The sequence below is a fragment of the Athene noctua genome, chromosome 1 (assembly GCF_965140245.1).
Source record: "Athene noctua chromosome 1, bAthNoc1.hap1.1, whole genome shotgun sequence".
In the NCBI taxonomy this organism is placed as follows: domain Eukaryota; kingdom Metazoa; phylum Chordata; class Aves; order Strigiformes; family Strigidae; genus Athene; species Athene noctua.
The window spans coordinates 253,527,753-253,545,586 of record NC_134037.1 but is presented as its reverse complement, the minus strand read 5'-3'; the positions used below and the strand labels follow the sequence as shown (position 1 = coordinate 253,545,586).

The 17,834-nt window shown below is 38.8% G+C and overlaps 1 protein-coding gene across 1 annotated transcript in view; it reads left to right on the top strand.

The window, feature by feature from the left end:
* Positions 1–1,456: 1,456 nt before the first annotated feature.
* The window catches only part of CEP295 (centrosomal protein 295), a 45,688-nt gene continuing 29,310 nt past the window's right edge, over positions 1,457–17,834 (top strand). The window contains exons 1-9 of the mRNA XM_074917335.1: positions 1,457–1,563; positions 2,913–3,046; positions 4,176–4,376; positions 5,601–5,725; positions 6,603–6,696; positions 11,216–11,329; positions 13,193–13,333; positions 14,397–14,580; positions 17,125–17,316. Coding sequence (XP_074773436.1) covers positions 2,939–3,046; positions 4,176–4,376; positions 5,601–5,725; positions 6,603–6,696; positions 11,216–11,329; positions 13,193–13,333; positions 14,397–14,580; positions 17,125–17,316 — 1,159 coding nt within the window. The 5' untranslated portion in view covers positions 1,457–1,563; positions 2,913–2,938. The remainder of the gene's footprint in view (positions 1,564–2,912; positions 3,047–4,175; positions 4,377–5,600; positions 5,726–6,602; positions 6,697–11,215; positions 11,330–13,192; positions 13,334–14,396; positions 14,581–17,124; positions 17,317–17,834) is intronic.

Below are 17,834 nucleotides of genomic sequence, written 5' to 3'. Positions count from 1 at the left end.
AACTATAAACTCCTCCATGCTGAGGTTGCCTGATTAAGCAGGCAAAATATTAACCCCATGTGTCACGTCCTGCTCAGACAAGGGGGACAAGTGACTCAGATTCATAAATCCCCAATGGAGCGGACAACAAGTCTCCAAGTCCAAACATTAATTAACTACCCACAATGTACTAATTGAACACATGATAATTGGCTAAGTATATAGCAAGTTGTGGTGAGCAATACAATATGCCTTGCATTTCTTAATGGAAAAAGGAAAGGAGGGAGATAGAGGGAATAGGGAAATACAGATCACCGGCCTGGGTTCCTGTGCTGATCCTGCCAGGGAGGGTTGCAGGAGGCAGCCGGCTTCTTCCCTTCACTGCATTCTCCAGGGCCCCCCCTTTCTTTCCCCCACCTTGATTTACACACACTTTCCTTGGGTCCATCCCTTAGGTCAACCCAAATACATACATATCCCATGTATGGGGAGGGGTAAGGTGTTTCATGGGATGATGTCATTAGCATGATCAAGTTATCTCTCATTAGCATACTGAGGGATGTTAACTTTAATATGCATTTCATGGATAACGAAGCAAAGGTCATTCACTGGACAGATGGCCCTTGAAATTTGGCCAGGTGCCCCAGAGTAGAGCTGTCCTGTCTCACAGGACTCCCTCCTCCAGCCGCACCCTGTGTTATTTGGGCAGCCTTATCAGCTTTGACCTCCACACCACCCACCCGTCACTCATCGTTTTGTCTTGCCAGTATTTGAGGCGTTTCTTTGATCAGCCTCAACTTTTACTTTCCCAGCCTCTTTTTCTTAGTTTCTCAGAGGGCTAGTTTCTCATCACAGACCATGTAAGCCAGTTCTTAGACAGAGGCTGCCCGAGAGAACATAGCCCACAACCAGGAAAATAGCGTCTGAAGCCCCCTCGCCCTCAGTGCCCCTTTTATACTCGCCGCGTTCGGCCAGTCACGGCGTTCCTCCGCTCCTATTGGTCGCTTGGCGGCAGGGGCGGGGTTCCACCGCCCTGGGAGGCGGGCGGGGACTGGTGGCCGGGTGGCGCATGCGCCCTGCGGTGAGGCGGGGCGGCGGGCGGGGCGCGCTCCGCATGCGCAGAGGGCGAGTCCCGCCGCGGCCCTTGTTTTCCCGCCGAGCCCGCAGCGATTGGCTGCTCGGGGGAGCGGTGGCGGCCCGGTGGCGGCGGCGGCGGCGGCGGCGGGTAGGTGTGGGCGGCTCTGCCGGGGGCCTGCTCTCTTCCCTTCCCTTGCCGCCGTCCTGGGGCTGCCCGGGAGGCGGTTTCCTTTCTCTTCTCTCCGCGCTCTCCGCATAGCGGCTCCCGGTGACTGGTCGCGAGCGGCCCGAGCGGGCCCGGGGCCTCCTGGGCAGAGCCCGTTGGCCGTGGGGCTCTCCCTTGGGGCCCGCCTGTGCGTGCCCTCCCGCGTGTGCTCAGCCCCCGAGGCGGCCGCCTCAGCTTTCAGCCCGCGGCCGGCGCGTTGCGTTCGTCGCTCCCTTTTAGCTCTGCTGCTTCTCTCTCCGGCTCCGGGGAGGCGCGGTTTGGTCGCTTCCCAGGGCAGCACGGTAAGAGCCGTTAAGGTTGCTTACGGGGGCCTCTGGTGCGGTGTTCCCGGGGAAGGGTGGCTCAGCTTTAACTGTCAGGCATTTACTGATCGCTTTGTACTGCCGCTGAACCTCTGCAAATATTGACAGCTTTACCGTGGCCGTTACGTTCTCTGCTTTTGGTCTTACCCTTAAAGTATTAGATCTAGACTTCGTGTTGTTCGATCTCTGATTTTCTCCTTTTTTTTTTTTTTTTTTGGGGGGGGGCGGGGGGCAGGAGGGAATGTAGTAATTTGTTCTTTAACGATATTTATTGATAAACTTATATTTTGTACCTAATCAGCTGAATAAGGGAGGCCTAGCAGGAACCATGATATTCTGTCCCTTTGTATTCTGTAATGAACTTAGGATACATTAGCTTAATAACACTGTACCAGAAATATGTTATGGATAATTATTTTGTTTTTACACCTCACCTGATTTCTTTAGAGTTTTGGGTTTGGGTTTTTTATGGTTCTGAAAAAAATCTTTCTATTTAAATTGTTAATCCTATGTGGGTTTTTCTCAAGCAATAAGCTTTTGATCTTTAAATCTAAGCAGTGGCTTTTGAAAGTCTTTGTGGGTTTGTTTTGGGAGAGTATTTTCAGGAATGTAAACATTTAAAGATCAAATAACGATGAAGGGAGCAGTTTTGGACCAGGCTGCGTATCAGGCTGAAAAAGTTTTGGTTTTTTTTTTTTTTTTTGCTGTGCAGATGAAAATTATAATTGCAAGGGAATTGGGAAGCAGTCTGTAGAACCAGCAGATCCTCATTCTACAGTAAAATCTCCAGGGGAACATAATTTGAAATGGCTGCTTAAGAAAACTTGAATAAAAAATTGTCAGTGAGCAATTTTAGCATTCTAGAGAAATGCTTGGCATGCAGACTGTTGTCGGAGTTTCACAGTTTTCAAGGCAGAAAAACTTGGACAGGAATCAAAAATGTTGACAAACACAATATCTTATAACTTTTGAGAATATTTCAGTACAAATCACCTACATGACCAGACTGGTTTACTGCGTGGTGTGGTTATCGGTAGGGGTGTTTTTTTATCTTCTCCGAGTGGAATAGTGTTTGCTGTTAACTTTGCAGATGTGCTTGTCTGGTCTACAGTGTAGAATGTGAATGCAATACCGTTGCAGAGTTTCTTACATAGCGTAATAGTTCAAAAGTTGCAAAGACAGTGCCAATGTTGTTGAGTACAGTTGGAACAGATGTGAACAGTTGTAGCTGACACTCCTGGATACCATGATAGATTTGTAAGACTATGTTAATGCCTGGTTTTACCTATATAATTCATGCACATTTTCTGGTTTTCATGTTCTCATAGAAGTTGATTATTCCGTGTTTCCAAAGATGAAGAGGAAAGTTGCAAAAGTTGGGAAATTGAGGCTTAGTCCTAATGAAGAAACCATGCTTCTGAAAGAAGAATATGAAAGAAGAAGAAAACTGAGGCTACAGCAAGTATGCATGTATTTCTGCACGTTGTTCATTTAATGATGTAACAAATAATTTAGGGAAATTATCAAAAATATTTAATGCAAACTAAATTTCATGGTCATAATATTGTATATTGGGTTTCTATTTAGTTTGCGAATTATTTTCCTTTTCATGTGTTTATGTACTACTAAGTGCATATTTTGCTTGTGATACCATCTCTGTTCTATTCACTTCGTCATCTTTTCCAGAATCTCTTCTTTTCCATCAGCTTCCCTGTAACTACCGTTTTTATTTGGCTGTGTCTCTTCTGCCGATGTGTCACTTGTGTAAGGATGTATACCTCTTAGAGTGTTTCAGTTGTTTTCACAGTGATCATGCAGAAGAAATAAGACAACTACTGCTAGTACAGAATTTCATAGCTTTCCAGTAGACAAGCTGAATTGTTCAATGTCTCATAGCTCTAAATGCTTTAAGTACTGCTCCTTTTAGAATGTCTGAGCAGAATTACTTAATATTGTTCAGAACATGTCTGTTGATTATGTCTTTCTTCCATTTCTGTTCTGCTGTTAGACCACAGAGCTATTTCTCCATTTCTCTTACTGTTTTCTTAGCCTTCCTCTGCTTCATCCTACACAAGCTGTTCAAGTCTTTCACATCTTAAAAAAAATATGTATCTTAAAGACATTTACTATGTATTGTCTTTCATCCCTCAGGCTTTTTTCTTGCTATGTTTTTCTCTTTAGCAAAGAGAATTTTGCTGACAAAGTAGAATACAAAAAATTAGTAAACAGACTTTAATTTATCAGTATAGTTGCTGATTTTCTTTAAACAGTTTTGCATTGTGATAGGATTGTTTAATAAGTTACTGAGTTGTGTTTTGGAGGGAAGGATATTCCAAGCAGTTTTTAGGTATTGTTTATCATTTGTTTGCACTTGAACTGAAACATTTAACTAAGATTAAATTTACTATTTAATATATTACATTAAAGTTGCCGTTACCTTTTTCCAAAAGTATTTTCTAGACAGATTAGTGGAATAAATAGTAGATGAGATGGAAAGCCGAAAGAGGGGTAGAGTAGTTGTAGAAAGACTTGCTGCAAAAAATATTCCACTTTATTAAGTTGCTGACAAAACATAAATGTTATTTCTACAGGTTAGAGAGCAACAGAAGTATATCGCCTTGCAGATAAGACAGAAAGTAAAGCAGAGGCGAGAAGAACAACTACATCGGTTAGAGGAGACACTGAGAGCCGAGTGGCAGAAAGCACAGGATCAGAAGATGAAAGCCTTAGAAAAACTGTATTTATCAAGCTTAAGAGCGATTGGTGAGGGTCACCGACAGGCCAAGGAGAACGTAAGTGAAACAGCTTAATATCTATTATTGTCAGAGAAATTCTTAATTCTTGATGTTCTAGAAATACCAAGATTGCAGTTTAGTTTTTTTATATTCTTGATCTTGCAGTCCTAATACCTAAAGGAGCAATTTTTTCAGAGTGAAAACTTAAAAAATGTTTACGTACTTTTTGGTAGATATCTTTCCACAAGACTAGGATTAAATGGTCTAGTAGGCCTGTCTGCCAAGGCTTTTGCTGTACAAGCTCTTAAAGTAACTTTGTTTATGTTACATTGTACACATATATATAGTAGTGTTTGTTGGTACTTGACTAAATTGCACCCGGTGAATCACTGTCTCAAGTATGCCAGTAATATAGCAAGTTTTTCTCTCTACCATATAACAATATCTTTTCTACAGTTAAGAACATACACAACTTTTTTTTTTTTTTCTTCAGTACTCAAGTGACATGGAAAGTCGTGCCTAAGGGCTGCAGAGGCCTTTGCCTAGACTGCAAACTGGTGTCACTTCTTAATTCTGTGCCTGTAAAATATTTTTGCTTTCTTTAAAATCCTGTAACTTGTGTAGGCTCTCTTTGAGAGATCATTGGGGCTGTTGGGTAGAAATTTTTCATAGATTTGACTCTGAACCAGGTTTATAGAAGTCAGTGGTGCCATAGATTTCTTGCATGAATTTTGCAGACTAGCTTGTTTCCTGAATTAGTAATGATTTTTACCTCATGTAAAATAACATTATACTTTTTCATGTCTCTGTCTCTAAATCAATTTCTTTGTAAAGTTCTTTTCAATGCTAGGATGGGTGAGTTTGAGGAAAATTGTGGTACCAACGCCATAGGAACAGAGAACTAATCCTAAAGAAATGTTTGTGCTGATACATGCTTGTTGTAATTAATGACAGAAAGGTAGTAACATGCTTTCTCTGTACAGTTTAGTCAGCATTTGCAAAAATGTATTTATATTACCCCCTTAATCGAAGAGATGTGTAGAGAGAAGGTAAGGTTTCCGCGTCAATGTTTGGTTACATTGGCTGAGGAATGTGGTAGAAAAGAAGAGAATAAAGAAGATGGCAGAGAAGGAGAAGTTATTATTTAGAGTAATTTTACTCTAATACAGTAGAAAGTAATCTTGAGCTTGTGAGTCTTACCAGCAGTACTTAATTTGAATTACCACACTGATAGTATGAGTAAAATCTTGTATTAATTGCTTCCAATATTTTATTGTTAAGGAACCTGACTTAGAAGCTCTGGCAAAGCAAGCAGAAGAAAGGAAGCAAAGAGCAGAGAAGAGACATAAGAAAGCCCTGAAAGAGCAGAAGTACCAAAAAGAAAAATTACTTCGTGAGCATGCCCGGTATGCAGTAGATACCTAGTTTTATTAAGCTTAGAATGCATTTTACAGTGTCACAAAGTGAAAGGCAAAAATCTTGATGCTTCTTGCTTGGAGCATTTTTTATCTTGAAATTTTGTGCATTAGAGAATTAATGCTTGCAGACAAAGCTTGTGGATTTAGATAAGAACTGTAGTTCTAAAAACAAGACAAAAGTGTCAAGTATATGAGCTGGCCTTACAGACTCTCAAGGAGTTTAAGGCCTTTGACCTCTATATCACTATTTTCAGTCTAGATTGTTGGCTGACAGCTATTCAGTGACATATGAAATGTTCTCAGTCCAGTTTCTGATGGAGAGTTACCCACTTGAAAAAAAGACCTATTGCATTTGTTATGGTCTTCCTTCTTAGCATGGTGGTTTTTTTTGTTTTTTTGTTTTTTAAGCAGATAGGACCACTTAAGCTGGCATGAAAAATGAACTATGTACTCTTGGGGATAGTTGTGCTTGAGTAGAGTTGAGACCTATTGATTAAATACTTAGTTTTGTCCACAGCTGAGCAATTAAAATACATTGAAATGATGCAGTGCTTTCTGAAGACTTAAGTAAAAAATAGGGATTTTGATTTCTTCTTTAGAAGCTTGTGTTTATTAACACTTTTGCATTACTTCAAGAAATTATTTTTCCAGTGCTGCCTTCCAGCATAAGTTCTGTTGACTTTTTAGTGTGCTTGCCCATCCCTATCCCTCAAGCATTCAATTCAGATACATCTGAATTTGTTTAATTTTAGGTTTGCCTTTTATCTTGCACAGTGCTGTCATTGTTGCTTGAATAATTTTCCTTCTCTCACCTGTGTTTGGGTTCTTTGTGTGTGTGTATTTTTGTTTGTTTTTTCCCCCCAAGACGAACAAATGCACGTAAACATGCTCTGGAAGTGGAAAGACAAAGAGCAGCCAGAGTTGCAAGCCTGCCGCCTCCACCACCACGTCCCCTTGAGGTATGTACCCGTGATGCGATAGTGATCACAGTTTCAAGGTACCATATAATGTATGATTTTTTTAATTGGTGTGACTTCACACAACAGGATATCCAAAATTGCTATTTGCGTACTACGAGGATGAAAATGAAGAAAATTAATGTATTGGCAAACCTCTTACTACTGAGCTTTAGTATTTGTTTCTGATCTCGTTATGTGTGGATTTTATTACTTGTCATCTGAGATCTTATTTTTGTGGTTAATGTGTCTTTCAAACTTTATCATATCTCGTTTTCATTTAATAGCCACAGTGGCATTAAACTCTGTGATGATCTTTCTCAGCATGTACACATCAGACTTCTGTCATAATGTTACAGTAGTAGCATTTTGTTTAATTCTGTAGTAAAGATAGTTCTGCCTTTTTAGCTGTCGGTTTTCTTGGTGGGATTTTTTTTTCCTGTTTCTTTGTTTCTTGTAGAGTACTAAGTGTAGGGTAAGCTGTTTCATTTTGATAGAAAACCAGTACCTAAAGCTATTGGGGAGGAAAGTAGATTAAACCCCATATTTTTCATTTTATGTTCTACCCTTTTGAGGGGGAGACTTTGTGTCTCCTTTGTACTGCTTTTATTTCAGAGAGATTCAGCATAGGTATAGAAGTTACTGTAGGATTGCAGATCTGAACTGCAGGAAGAACATGGTGTGCATTTTTACTTTGGAATTAACCTTTACTAAATTTAATTTAATGAAACTTCTTTAGTGCAGAGTTTAAGTTGCCTTATGTGTTGTTGTGCCCTTCCAGACCATCAGGTTCAGGGATGTTCAGACCACTGGCAAGAAAAGAAAAGATTAAGGTTTACTAGTCCCTGTGAAGTTACCAAAGCTTTTCCCAGGTACATCTAGCACATTCTGTGTATGTTAGCATGTTGGATGATAGGGGTTTGGTACTGATGTATCTGGAAAAACAGTAAGGTTTGACCCTCACAGTTTTTGGAATGATTAGAAGCAGTGCCTATATGCTTTCTATTTGTGTCCTTCAGTACAATGCTTTTCTGTTGTTTTCCTATTGTGAGTTTTCTTAATGTGGAAGTTGGATACGAGTGAGGATTAAAGCAAGTGTTATAAGGCAGTGGTAAAGTTTGGGGTTATTTTTGGTGAAGTGTATGCAAAATTGGAATTTAGATGCAATAAGATCTTGTATGGTACTGTTCAGGTAAATTCAGACACTCTTTCATGGTGCTGTTTTCCTCTGTATTTTTCTGTGTGTTCCTGGTGTATCTGCTGTAGAGCAGATGAAGGCTATATCAGTTAAAACTTCTTGGTTTTCAGATGCTTGTGTTTGCTCAGTTTGGCATTGTTGGAAAAGCATGAGATGCTGCAGCATTGCTTTCTGGTGACTTTTGCAAGGATGCGTTTTATGTTGCTTTCTATTAAAAAACAAAACAAATTTCTAATTGGTGCCTGAAAGTCAGTGGCAGTTAATATGGTATCTGTAGATGCTATAACAGCTAAAAAGACACAGTACTATATAATACTTTTCATCTAACAACCTCGGTAATGCTTCTGTCTTTCCATTTTACAAATGCAGAATTTATTTCTTCTTCTCTAGTATTTTTTCACCAGGGCAAGCAAGAAGACTTTGTTCAGGTTCCCCAGGTTCTGGTACAATTGATTGTACAATACAGTTGTGATTGTATTGGATGACAGGCATGGGTCAGTACCGTTTAAGTATTGCAGAATCACAGAATTCAGTGAATTGCAGAATCAAATTCCTTTCCTGAAATTCTACAGTTTAGTGCATTTCCACTCATGAACTAATATCCTTTATTCACCTTGTCAATAAACATGACTTTAGCTGGTTTTAGCCAAGTTTGCAAACACCTGGACTTTACAATATGTGGGGTTTGTTTCATTTAAGAAGTTCATGCTCTGATAATGGCAGGTTGAATCAACAGTTCTGCAGACATGCTGGATTTTTGTTGAGGAAAGATTGCATTGCATTGTTTCAGTGTAGCACAGCATGTCGATTTAATTAAGACTAGCTGACTTTGAGCCTTTTTTCTAGTTTTCATATCTGTATGGATTTTAATCCTTTTGTCATAGGCCTATGCTGCTGGGAGGGCCCAGGGTGAAAAATATAGTTCTTTTATTGGAAGAGTAACTGTTTGCTGTGTACTACATGGGGTAAATGCTAAGTAAATGAAAGATCAGAGATGATTAGAGCTGTGGCTTATTCCTAGTTCTGTATAGGAGAAAACAAAAGATTTTAATTGTCAGTTTCTGGGGGGAAAAGTCTTGGGCTTTGTATTGCTAAATGGGTTACTCAAGACACTGAATTTGAATTGCTTAACTTTAAATCCTGTGAATTACAGCAAATTACAAAATCATCTGCATGTGTGCTTATTTTCTTGAATCTATTTACATAAAGAGCTTATTAAACATAATTGTAATCATAATCTGATGCTCTTGCAGCAACAATTGAATAAAATTTCATAAAATGGAGCGGGGGCAGTGTTGTTCATTGCAGGATTACTTAGAATACAAGAAACATTTTTCTGATGATACTCCTATTATTGTTACTTTATCTGGTTACTTTACCCAGTTACAAAAGAAGTGGTTTTACTCTAGATATGTTGTCATAATTAAATTCAGTTCTCAGAAGGATGGCTTTTAGGAATTGAGGCCTTACTGAATTAGGCCAACTGCTAAGTGATTTTATAGAAGTTAAACTGTAAACACCATTTTGTTCATAAGTGTCACAGAGTTCTTGTGAACTTAAGTTTTTATATGATCTGTAAGATTTGTATGTAATAGAAATGCAACCTACAAATACTGTTATACTCTTTTTGAGTATTCATAACATCTGTAGTTTTATTTTATGATACATTACTACTTCAGTTTTGTCAGATTTTACTATAGAATTATTTACTCTTTTAGGGGGAAAAAAAATGAGAGGAGTTGCAAACCTCTTGATGGAAGTATGAATAGATTCTTAACTGCAGTGGGTCCATCATGAGGTGTAGTAACGATAGAAGTACTATTTTTTTCAACCTAAATTGCTTTTGACATTAATTGGAAAATTGCAGCCTCCCACATAATTCTTGCATCTTCACAACTTTTGAATAAAATTCAGGAGATTTGATTAATTAAATGCATTTTTTAACTACCGATTTATTTTACATATTTTTAAATAATTCAGAGGACAGGTTTAAATATACATTCTGGAAATAACACAGGTCAAGCAGTTGGTGATCTGGCTAAGGAAGGTTAGGTATGGGACTTGTCTGTTTTCAGAGCTATAATCAGTATTTACAAGCATTTTGGTTAATATTGATGTTAAAATTACTATGATATAATGATTAAGAAAATTAGCAGGTTTTAAACAGTGTTATGTACAAATAAAAGTGAAGCTCTTGATGTTGTGCTTTTATTTCTACACATCTTTTTTTTTTTCCTTACCATGGGAATAACGTGAATTTTATGGTTCTTAGTAACTTATTTTATGGTTCTGAAGTTCTGTTGGTAAGGCTAAAACTAATTGCTTATCTTGGGACTTTAATTTAAAGACTTTACTTTCTACAGTCTTTATAAAATACCAAGAGATAATACTGAAATTTTGTATACCCCATATTACATAGAGATAAGTTTAAGATACTACTGGGACTTAATGTGGCTCATTGTGTATGTGCATTTGTTTATGGTCATGTCAGTTTTAAACCGCTCAGGCTATGAAACTTGCTGTTGTAGTTAATGTGGCTAAGAATCTTTTTTTAGGAGAAAGTCTAGGGAGGAGGAAGCTGAGAGAAAATTAGTGAAGGAGATGTTGGAAGTACAAAGGCAGTTCCTCCAGAATACCGAGGTACTTAACCTGGCTACCTCACTACTGAGAACATCAGGCTGAGCTAAAGAAGGGGGAGGGAGGGCCTGGTTGCTCAGTGTTCAAATTCTTTTGGACAAGAGTTGAAATGTGGTGGTGTACCCAAAACTTTAAAAAAAAAAAAAAGTAAATACTTTGTATTATATATGAATAGACACTTTTCTGTGAAGTTGTGGAAAATGCTTCTTTCTCTGGTCAGCTAAGAAACTGGACATAATGGTACTGATTTTCATAAAGAAAGCCTGTACTTGAGAAGTATTATTTTGCTGTTAGATATAACTATATAGTAGATCTGTGGTTGCCCTTCTTTGAGGTGAGTGTGACAGCTGTTGTAAGTGGGATTTGTATTAGTACATTAAACTCAAGTGCTTTTAATTTAAGGTAATGCTTTAGAAACACAAAGGTAGAGCAGAATGTCAATTTGTGTGGAGGAGTTTGCTTTAGGCTGTTACATGCTCTTAGTTGTTAAGCCCTCTAGATCTGCCTTGCGCTGATGTGATTTATTAATTATTAAATGTATATAAAGGTTTAAACAGCAATATTTTCAGGAGAGAATTTGGGGGTGTGGCTTTCCTAATACTAAGTTAAGTGTACAGATCTTATGTTCTGTTTAGTTGCTTTTCTTTCTGTTCTCTGATACAACTGTACTTGTGCTTTTCTTCCTAGAATTTTGAAATGAAAAAGACCCCGACAGTAAAGCTGCATAGTGCCAATAACTTCTCTGTTACACGTTACCATATTTCCGAACCCTACGTGGACAGAGAAGTGGATGGAGAGCAGGTGATGACTTCCAAGTGTTTTATAATATGTGCTTCCATATATTTTTCTTTATATTGTGTACAGTGTCTGGATATCAGCAATTCAGTGTTCTAGAACTAGTCTAAAAGATATGAACTTACATAAAGCAGCCATTGCACAGCTTAGTAACCAGAAGCTTAGATGGGGAAACTTGTAATAGCTGTTAAGTGCTCAGTCACTTGTGGGGTCACACCTGACAGTCCCACGTGAACAGACCTCTGTAAAGAGGTGAATTCACAAGACTGACGTACTGTTAGGACACCTAAATCTTCTGCTTTGTGGTGTATGCTAAATTAATAATTGCAGTTGCCTGGCTTTTTTTCTCTTCCCTTCTTTTTAGCTGTGTATTACCAGTCTTTACCTCATATTTATGTTCATCTGTTCATGCAGTCAGCAGTTTCAGCTTACCAAAATGGCAGAAGTTTAATTGGGGAAAAAAAAAATGACTAATAGATTTTAGCCAAATGGGAAAGTTTACTCAAGTTTGCAGTACACTCAAACAAGTCAGATTGGAAGAAGGGGAGGACCTGGAAAAGTGAGAGATGGAGTAAAAGCTTAGCTTTTAGAGGTGATTTTTGAAAAGTGAACCAAATAAGTTTGTTTTAGTGGTGATGTGATAGCACATTCTAAATTCCTGTTCTGGATCAGCCTCTTTTAGACTAGAAAAGTGCACTCAATAAATTTGGTTTTATCAATATTTTCTTTAGTGCATTCATGAAGTTTTTGTTCATGAAGTTTAGGTTTTCTTAACATTTGAAGGACTAGACCTCAGCAAGAAGAGATACTTTAGTTTATTCAGTTGTGTCATGGAAAATTCGAAAATGTTAATCTTTGTAGACTTGCTTAGGTGCAGTGATTTAGGCTTTTTTCTTAATATTTTTCAATTTTCATGTGTTAGTAAGATTTTTCATATTTAAAAATTGCAGATTGGTTTTCATTTCCCACATGAGTGAAAAAGCTTCTGGATTTATTCCCCCTGCTCTTGTTTAAAACAAAACAATGAGGACTGAAGTAGTCAATCTGTAATATCAACTGTATTATTCATTTTACCTTGTATTGTGGGAAAAAGAATCATTCTACTGTAACAAATTGTCATGGTTTAACCCCAGCCAACAACTAATTACCATGCAACTGCTTGCTCACTCGTCCCCGCTGCTCTATGAGATGGGGAGAACCAAGAACAAATAAAACTTGTGGGTTGAGCTAAGAGCAGTTTAATAGTTGAAATTATATTTTTTTTAAATGAAAAGGCAAATAACAAAAAGAGTGAAATTAAAACTCAAGATGGACAGGTGATGCACAATGGAATTGCTCACCACCTGCAAGTCCCTGAGCAACAAGCTGCCCCTCACAACCAACTCCTCCCAGTTTATATACTGAGCAAGATGCCATATGGTATGGAGTATCCCTCTGGTCAGTTGGGGTCAGCTGTCCTGGCTGTGTCCCTTACCCACTTATTGTATCCTTCCAGCCTTCTTGCTGGTGGAGCATGAGAAGCTGAAAAATCCTTGACTTAGTTGTTGCTAAGTATTGTTTATACTAAAAATGTCATTGTGTTATCAACATCATTCTCATACTTAATCCAAAACACAACACTATAACAGCTACTAGGAAGAAAATCACCTCTATCCCAGCCAAAACCAGGACACAAATACCGATGGTTGTCCCTAATACAGTTTGAAACTAGAACTCTTTGACACTTATGTAATATGTAAATGTGCCTATTTATTTTTTTCAAAGGTAAAATGTTAAAGTGCTTTTGCTGCAGAATTATTCATTTATTGTTACATATGCTTTAAACTACCACAAAGAACTTCATGGACTTAACTCTTGATTGACTGCCAGCCAGATGCTCGGTTAGCTGCTGAAGAAGAAGGGAAACGTTTGGAAGAACTACACAGAGATGCAGAGAGAGAGAGAAGAGAGCAGCTTGAAAAGGCACATCTCAGAGGAAGTCATGCCTTGAAGAAGGTCCATTTGGCTCAGGTAGGCATTTGTGCCTGTTTTTAATGTCAAAATAACCAGTGTTGAGTTGTAGGTAGGTGATTAGTAAATGAAATATAGGAATTTAAAATTGATGGTCTAAATGGAGTTTTCAGAATGTGTCTAAAAACCATTTAACTCTGCTTATTTTGGCTATCTGGAAATAGGTAGAATGAAAGAGTGTCCATCGTATTGTTTGACCAGCTATTAACCAATCAGTAATAACCAAGCTAAACTTTTTAAATGGGTGATGAGGTCCAACTTCTCCTCGGCTTTAGCCTGCAGTTGATTATTCTGTGCTTCAGGGGTAAAAAAATAGTTTATTATTAGAAGGCAACAGTTTATCTTTTTATTTTTGGAAAACTTTTCAAAGCTCTTACTTAGAGACTGAGGTTCTGTTGGTGTATAAGTCTGGAAATACTGAAATTGTTTCATTTAAGAAATAAAAACTGAACTATTGAGAAAAGTCTTTGTACCCAGAGGTATGCTCTGAAATTTGTTTTATTGTCTGTTGCCTTCACAAGTACTTTTGGAGGCTAGAAATAGCAAAAGCTTTCTTGTTTATTTTAGTTGAGAGATAACTGGCCCTGAATGAGTAACCAAACTAAAATGGGGAACTGTGGAAATATTAACAATGCTCCTTAAATTAACAGGAAAAAAACCTCACAACCAAACTTCAAGTAAAGCTTTTTTTATACAGCTTTCATATATAATTGTAGTGTGCCAAGAGTATTTATTTCACATCTGTAGAAGTAGCGATTGCTGAAGTATATACTAAAAAAAGTAACTTGTCAAAGCAAGTACTCATTTACCTTATAAAACAGAGCAGACCTGGCCTACAGGTGTACAGTCTGACACTTTAGGTAGTATTGATGACTTCTATGTTTAAAGATCAGATACAGTCTTCTCCCAAAGGAGCACCTTTTTCTCTAGAATAGATTTAACTTTAAGTATTTAGGATTAAACAAACTTCATGGTAACCAAATGGAAGTGTTTTATCAGTCCTGACGTATGACTGTCTGAATGTGAACTCTGAATGTTTGTTATCCCTTCTCTATACCTGAAGGACAGGGAAAGGCTACTGAAAGAACTTGAGCAAATGCAGAATATGGATCGGATGCGCAGAAGACAGATTATAGCGCAGATGCCACCTCAACTTTTTGTGCCTGCATACAAACGCATGGAAATAAAAGAAGAATGGCAGAGAGAATTGGAGTTTGCATTTGAAGATATGTACAGCGAAGACAAGAGTAAGTAATAATTTGAAGGTTGCTGAATCTGGTAGCCCAGTAGAAGAGAGGTTGCTGCAGCTGTCCATTCCCAGGTCAAGCTGTGTTGTGACCTGGATTGGAAGCCCACAGAGTCACAACGGTTCTGTGATCCCCTTGGGTTAAATTAAGGTGAAATGACACCAAATGACTGGTTAAAATTTTTTACTTGCAGTAGAAAACAATTTAAACTTGGAAAAGGAAAATAGGCAATGTGGTCTCTTAAATCTATATGAAAGAAAAGAAAGGAAAGAAAAAAAAGAAAGAATCAAAGAAATCCAGATCACCACCCCTGGATCCAGCTTTGTCTCAGGTCTGGTAATCTTGTGTGGTGGGTGCACACACGGCAAAGTTTTTTGCCTTTTAAGTTCATCTTATCAGCTGATTAGGATACTTTGGGTTTTTTTCTCAGTTCCCTGAATTTTGTGGACTTCATGCTTCTTGAGCATCATCCAGCTCCTGGGGCAGAAGTGATCACCTCTTATCAGTTCTTGTCACCTCTTCAATGGCAAAGGCACAAAGTCACTTACAAGGGGTGCATAGTGTCTGGCTTGCACAGTAGAGCCACGTAGTAGCAGGCTTACACAGTGGAGCCAGTGATTAGTGGTACTTGTGCTTGATGGGGAAGCATTTGGTTTCACTCAGACCATGTCTCTCCCCCTTTGAGGCTTATCTAAGGAATTTGTCAATGCAGCTGCAAGGGAGTAGGGGTTGCATCCTTCCACTCTTCCTTGGGTGACATTCCTTAGACTAATCACAAAGGCCACAGCTTGTCCTTGAGGCTTTCTGTGTCATGAATGTTTGAGGCATTTCTTCCTTTAGTTCCTTACAAGCTAGTAGTAAGGCTGGGTGTGTATTCACAGTAGGTACACATATGAACAGGCTTTTGGTACCTGTACACACAGCTGGCCGCACAGGCCAACACTGAAAACACAGCACTCACATTAAACACAACACAAATGGCCTCATCCTGTTCACCATGAAGGCCTGTTAGTGGGATATGTGTCTGTATAACAGTATGGATCCCTCCAACAGTTGGTCTTAGACAGTCTACTCATTTGTCCTCTGTACCTGAGGTCTCCTCCACCTGTCACACTATGGATCCCCCAGGAACGGGTCTCAGACACCCAGTCTATCCAGTAATTCATCCTGGACCCTGTAGCCTTCCAGTTACCTTGCATGTCCACATATACAGTGCTATGCTCAAATATGTGCTATGGGTCACTCAGTAAATGGCTTTAGACAATCACTGTACCTAGCAGCTGGCTCCTGATCCCTAGTCTTCAGAGCTGCTGGCTCCTGGGCATGTAGGCCCCAAGACCTGCTACTCCACTCCAGCTGGGTCTCTGTAGCAACAACTGGGTGTGTGAACGTATGCTCAGACATGCACATGCTATGGATTCCTGTGGTAACTGACGTTTTATACTCAGTCTACCTGTTAGCTGAACCCTGGATCTTGTCACCGGTTGTCTGAGATGTACACACTTGTGCTGGAAGGTTTCTTAGTTGACTCTGAGATCCCGTGGTCTCCCCTGTAGCTTGGATCTCCTGATCTTTCCACTAGCCAACTCACATATCCCCTGACCTCTCCACTATCCAGCCCAGTCTTATGGCTGCTTGATACCTAGCTCCTAAGCCTCTTACTGTTCTTGCTGTCTGGTCTGGCTTGCAGTTTGCTAGCCACTGCATGCTGATACTCATAGCCACATAATATGTACTCATTCTGGTATCTGCAGTTGACAGTGATCTGGACACAGATGCCCCTGTGACTTTTGGTCCCCTGCATTTGCTGGCCCCTATATATCTGTACACACACGTGCAAACGAAATAGAGGGTTCCTCATCTAGGAAAACAGCTAGAAATGGAATTTAGTGAGATGACAGGACAGACTGTCAGGCAAAGTGCATGGCCAGACAAGTGTATTGACTGGTCCCTTTTATCCCCTTATTATATCTTTCCTCACACTTGTTCCTCCCCAGACTAACCTGATCCTTTCCTTTCCCTGCCTTGGTTCCTCCCCTAAATACCTATAGGTGTACAATCCCAACATGATCTTCCCATGTGTCCCACACCCCTTGTAGGGAGTAGCCCCCTCAGTTGTTAAGGTGATTGTAGGAGAAGTTGACTGGTCTTCTAGGATTTCACACCTGGACCTTGTGATCAATCACTCCTGTGACAGCCATGTGAGCAGCCAGGTCAGGGTGTGTCTTTACCCTGGTGAAGTTACTGGGATCCTCATGCATGGAATTGTTCTGGTGTGCTGTTTTTTGTGTAAAGATGAGCCTTTTATCACATAAACTCTTTATTTTGAAAGATATAGCATATTCTAGTGGAAAAGCCCGTAGAATTTCTGAGTTAATAGATGGCTATTAATCTAGGTAATTCTGAATCTTCTGTTTCGGAAAAGGGAAAAGTTGAATTAAATCACAAGCTATTGATATCTGAACTTCTTAGGGATTTGTATGATGGATGTAGTCTTGCAAAGTTGTTTGCTTTTTATTTCAATTGGTTGTTTTCTTTAATTAGAAATGAAAGGAGACCTGTTTTTGCAGTTTGAGCCACAGCCTTTGCCAGCCCCTTCTGACAGATCTCAAGATAATGATCTTGATATCTCTTTGGAGCAAGAATCTGCTTGTGACACTCAACCAGAATCTGCTTGTGATACTCAACAAGAATCAGGACAGATAACAGAAGAGGAGGTTCCTAATGAATCAGAAAGTAAAGCTTTTAAACTTTACATTTAACTTTTTGGTTTTATGGTAGAAGAGTTTTAGTTTAATATATGAAATAAATTAACTTTAGTATTAACTAAAATATCTTTAAGTACTAAAATTCCTTAATGCCTGTGAAGTACTTGAGTGTCACATGGTTTATGATGTTTATCATAGATGATAACACACTAATGATTATGAATTTAAGAATGAAAATGTGACTTTTTCTAATATACTTCATTAGCATACTGAGAATAGTTTTTAATTGCTGTAAGAACTACTGTTGGTAGCCATAATCCTATATAATTACTGTAAATTATGGGATGATGCTGGTATGTGAATTTAGATATTTTTAATTTTGTGTTTTGAAATATTTCAAAATCAAGCTTTAATACAAAGTCTACTTATTGTATGTGCTTTATGTTCAGGTTTGTGATTGAGTTGCTCTATTGTGAGTAGGCTGCAACAGTTGTGTGTGTGTGTGTGTGTGTACGTATTCTTCACTTGTGGCATGTACAGGGTAAT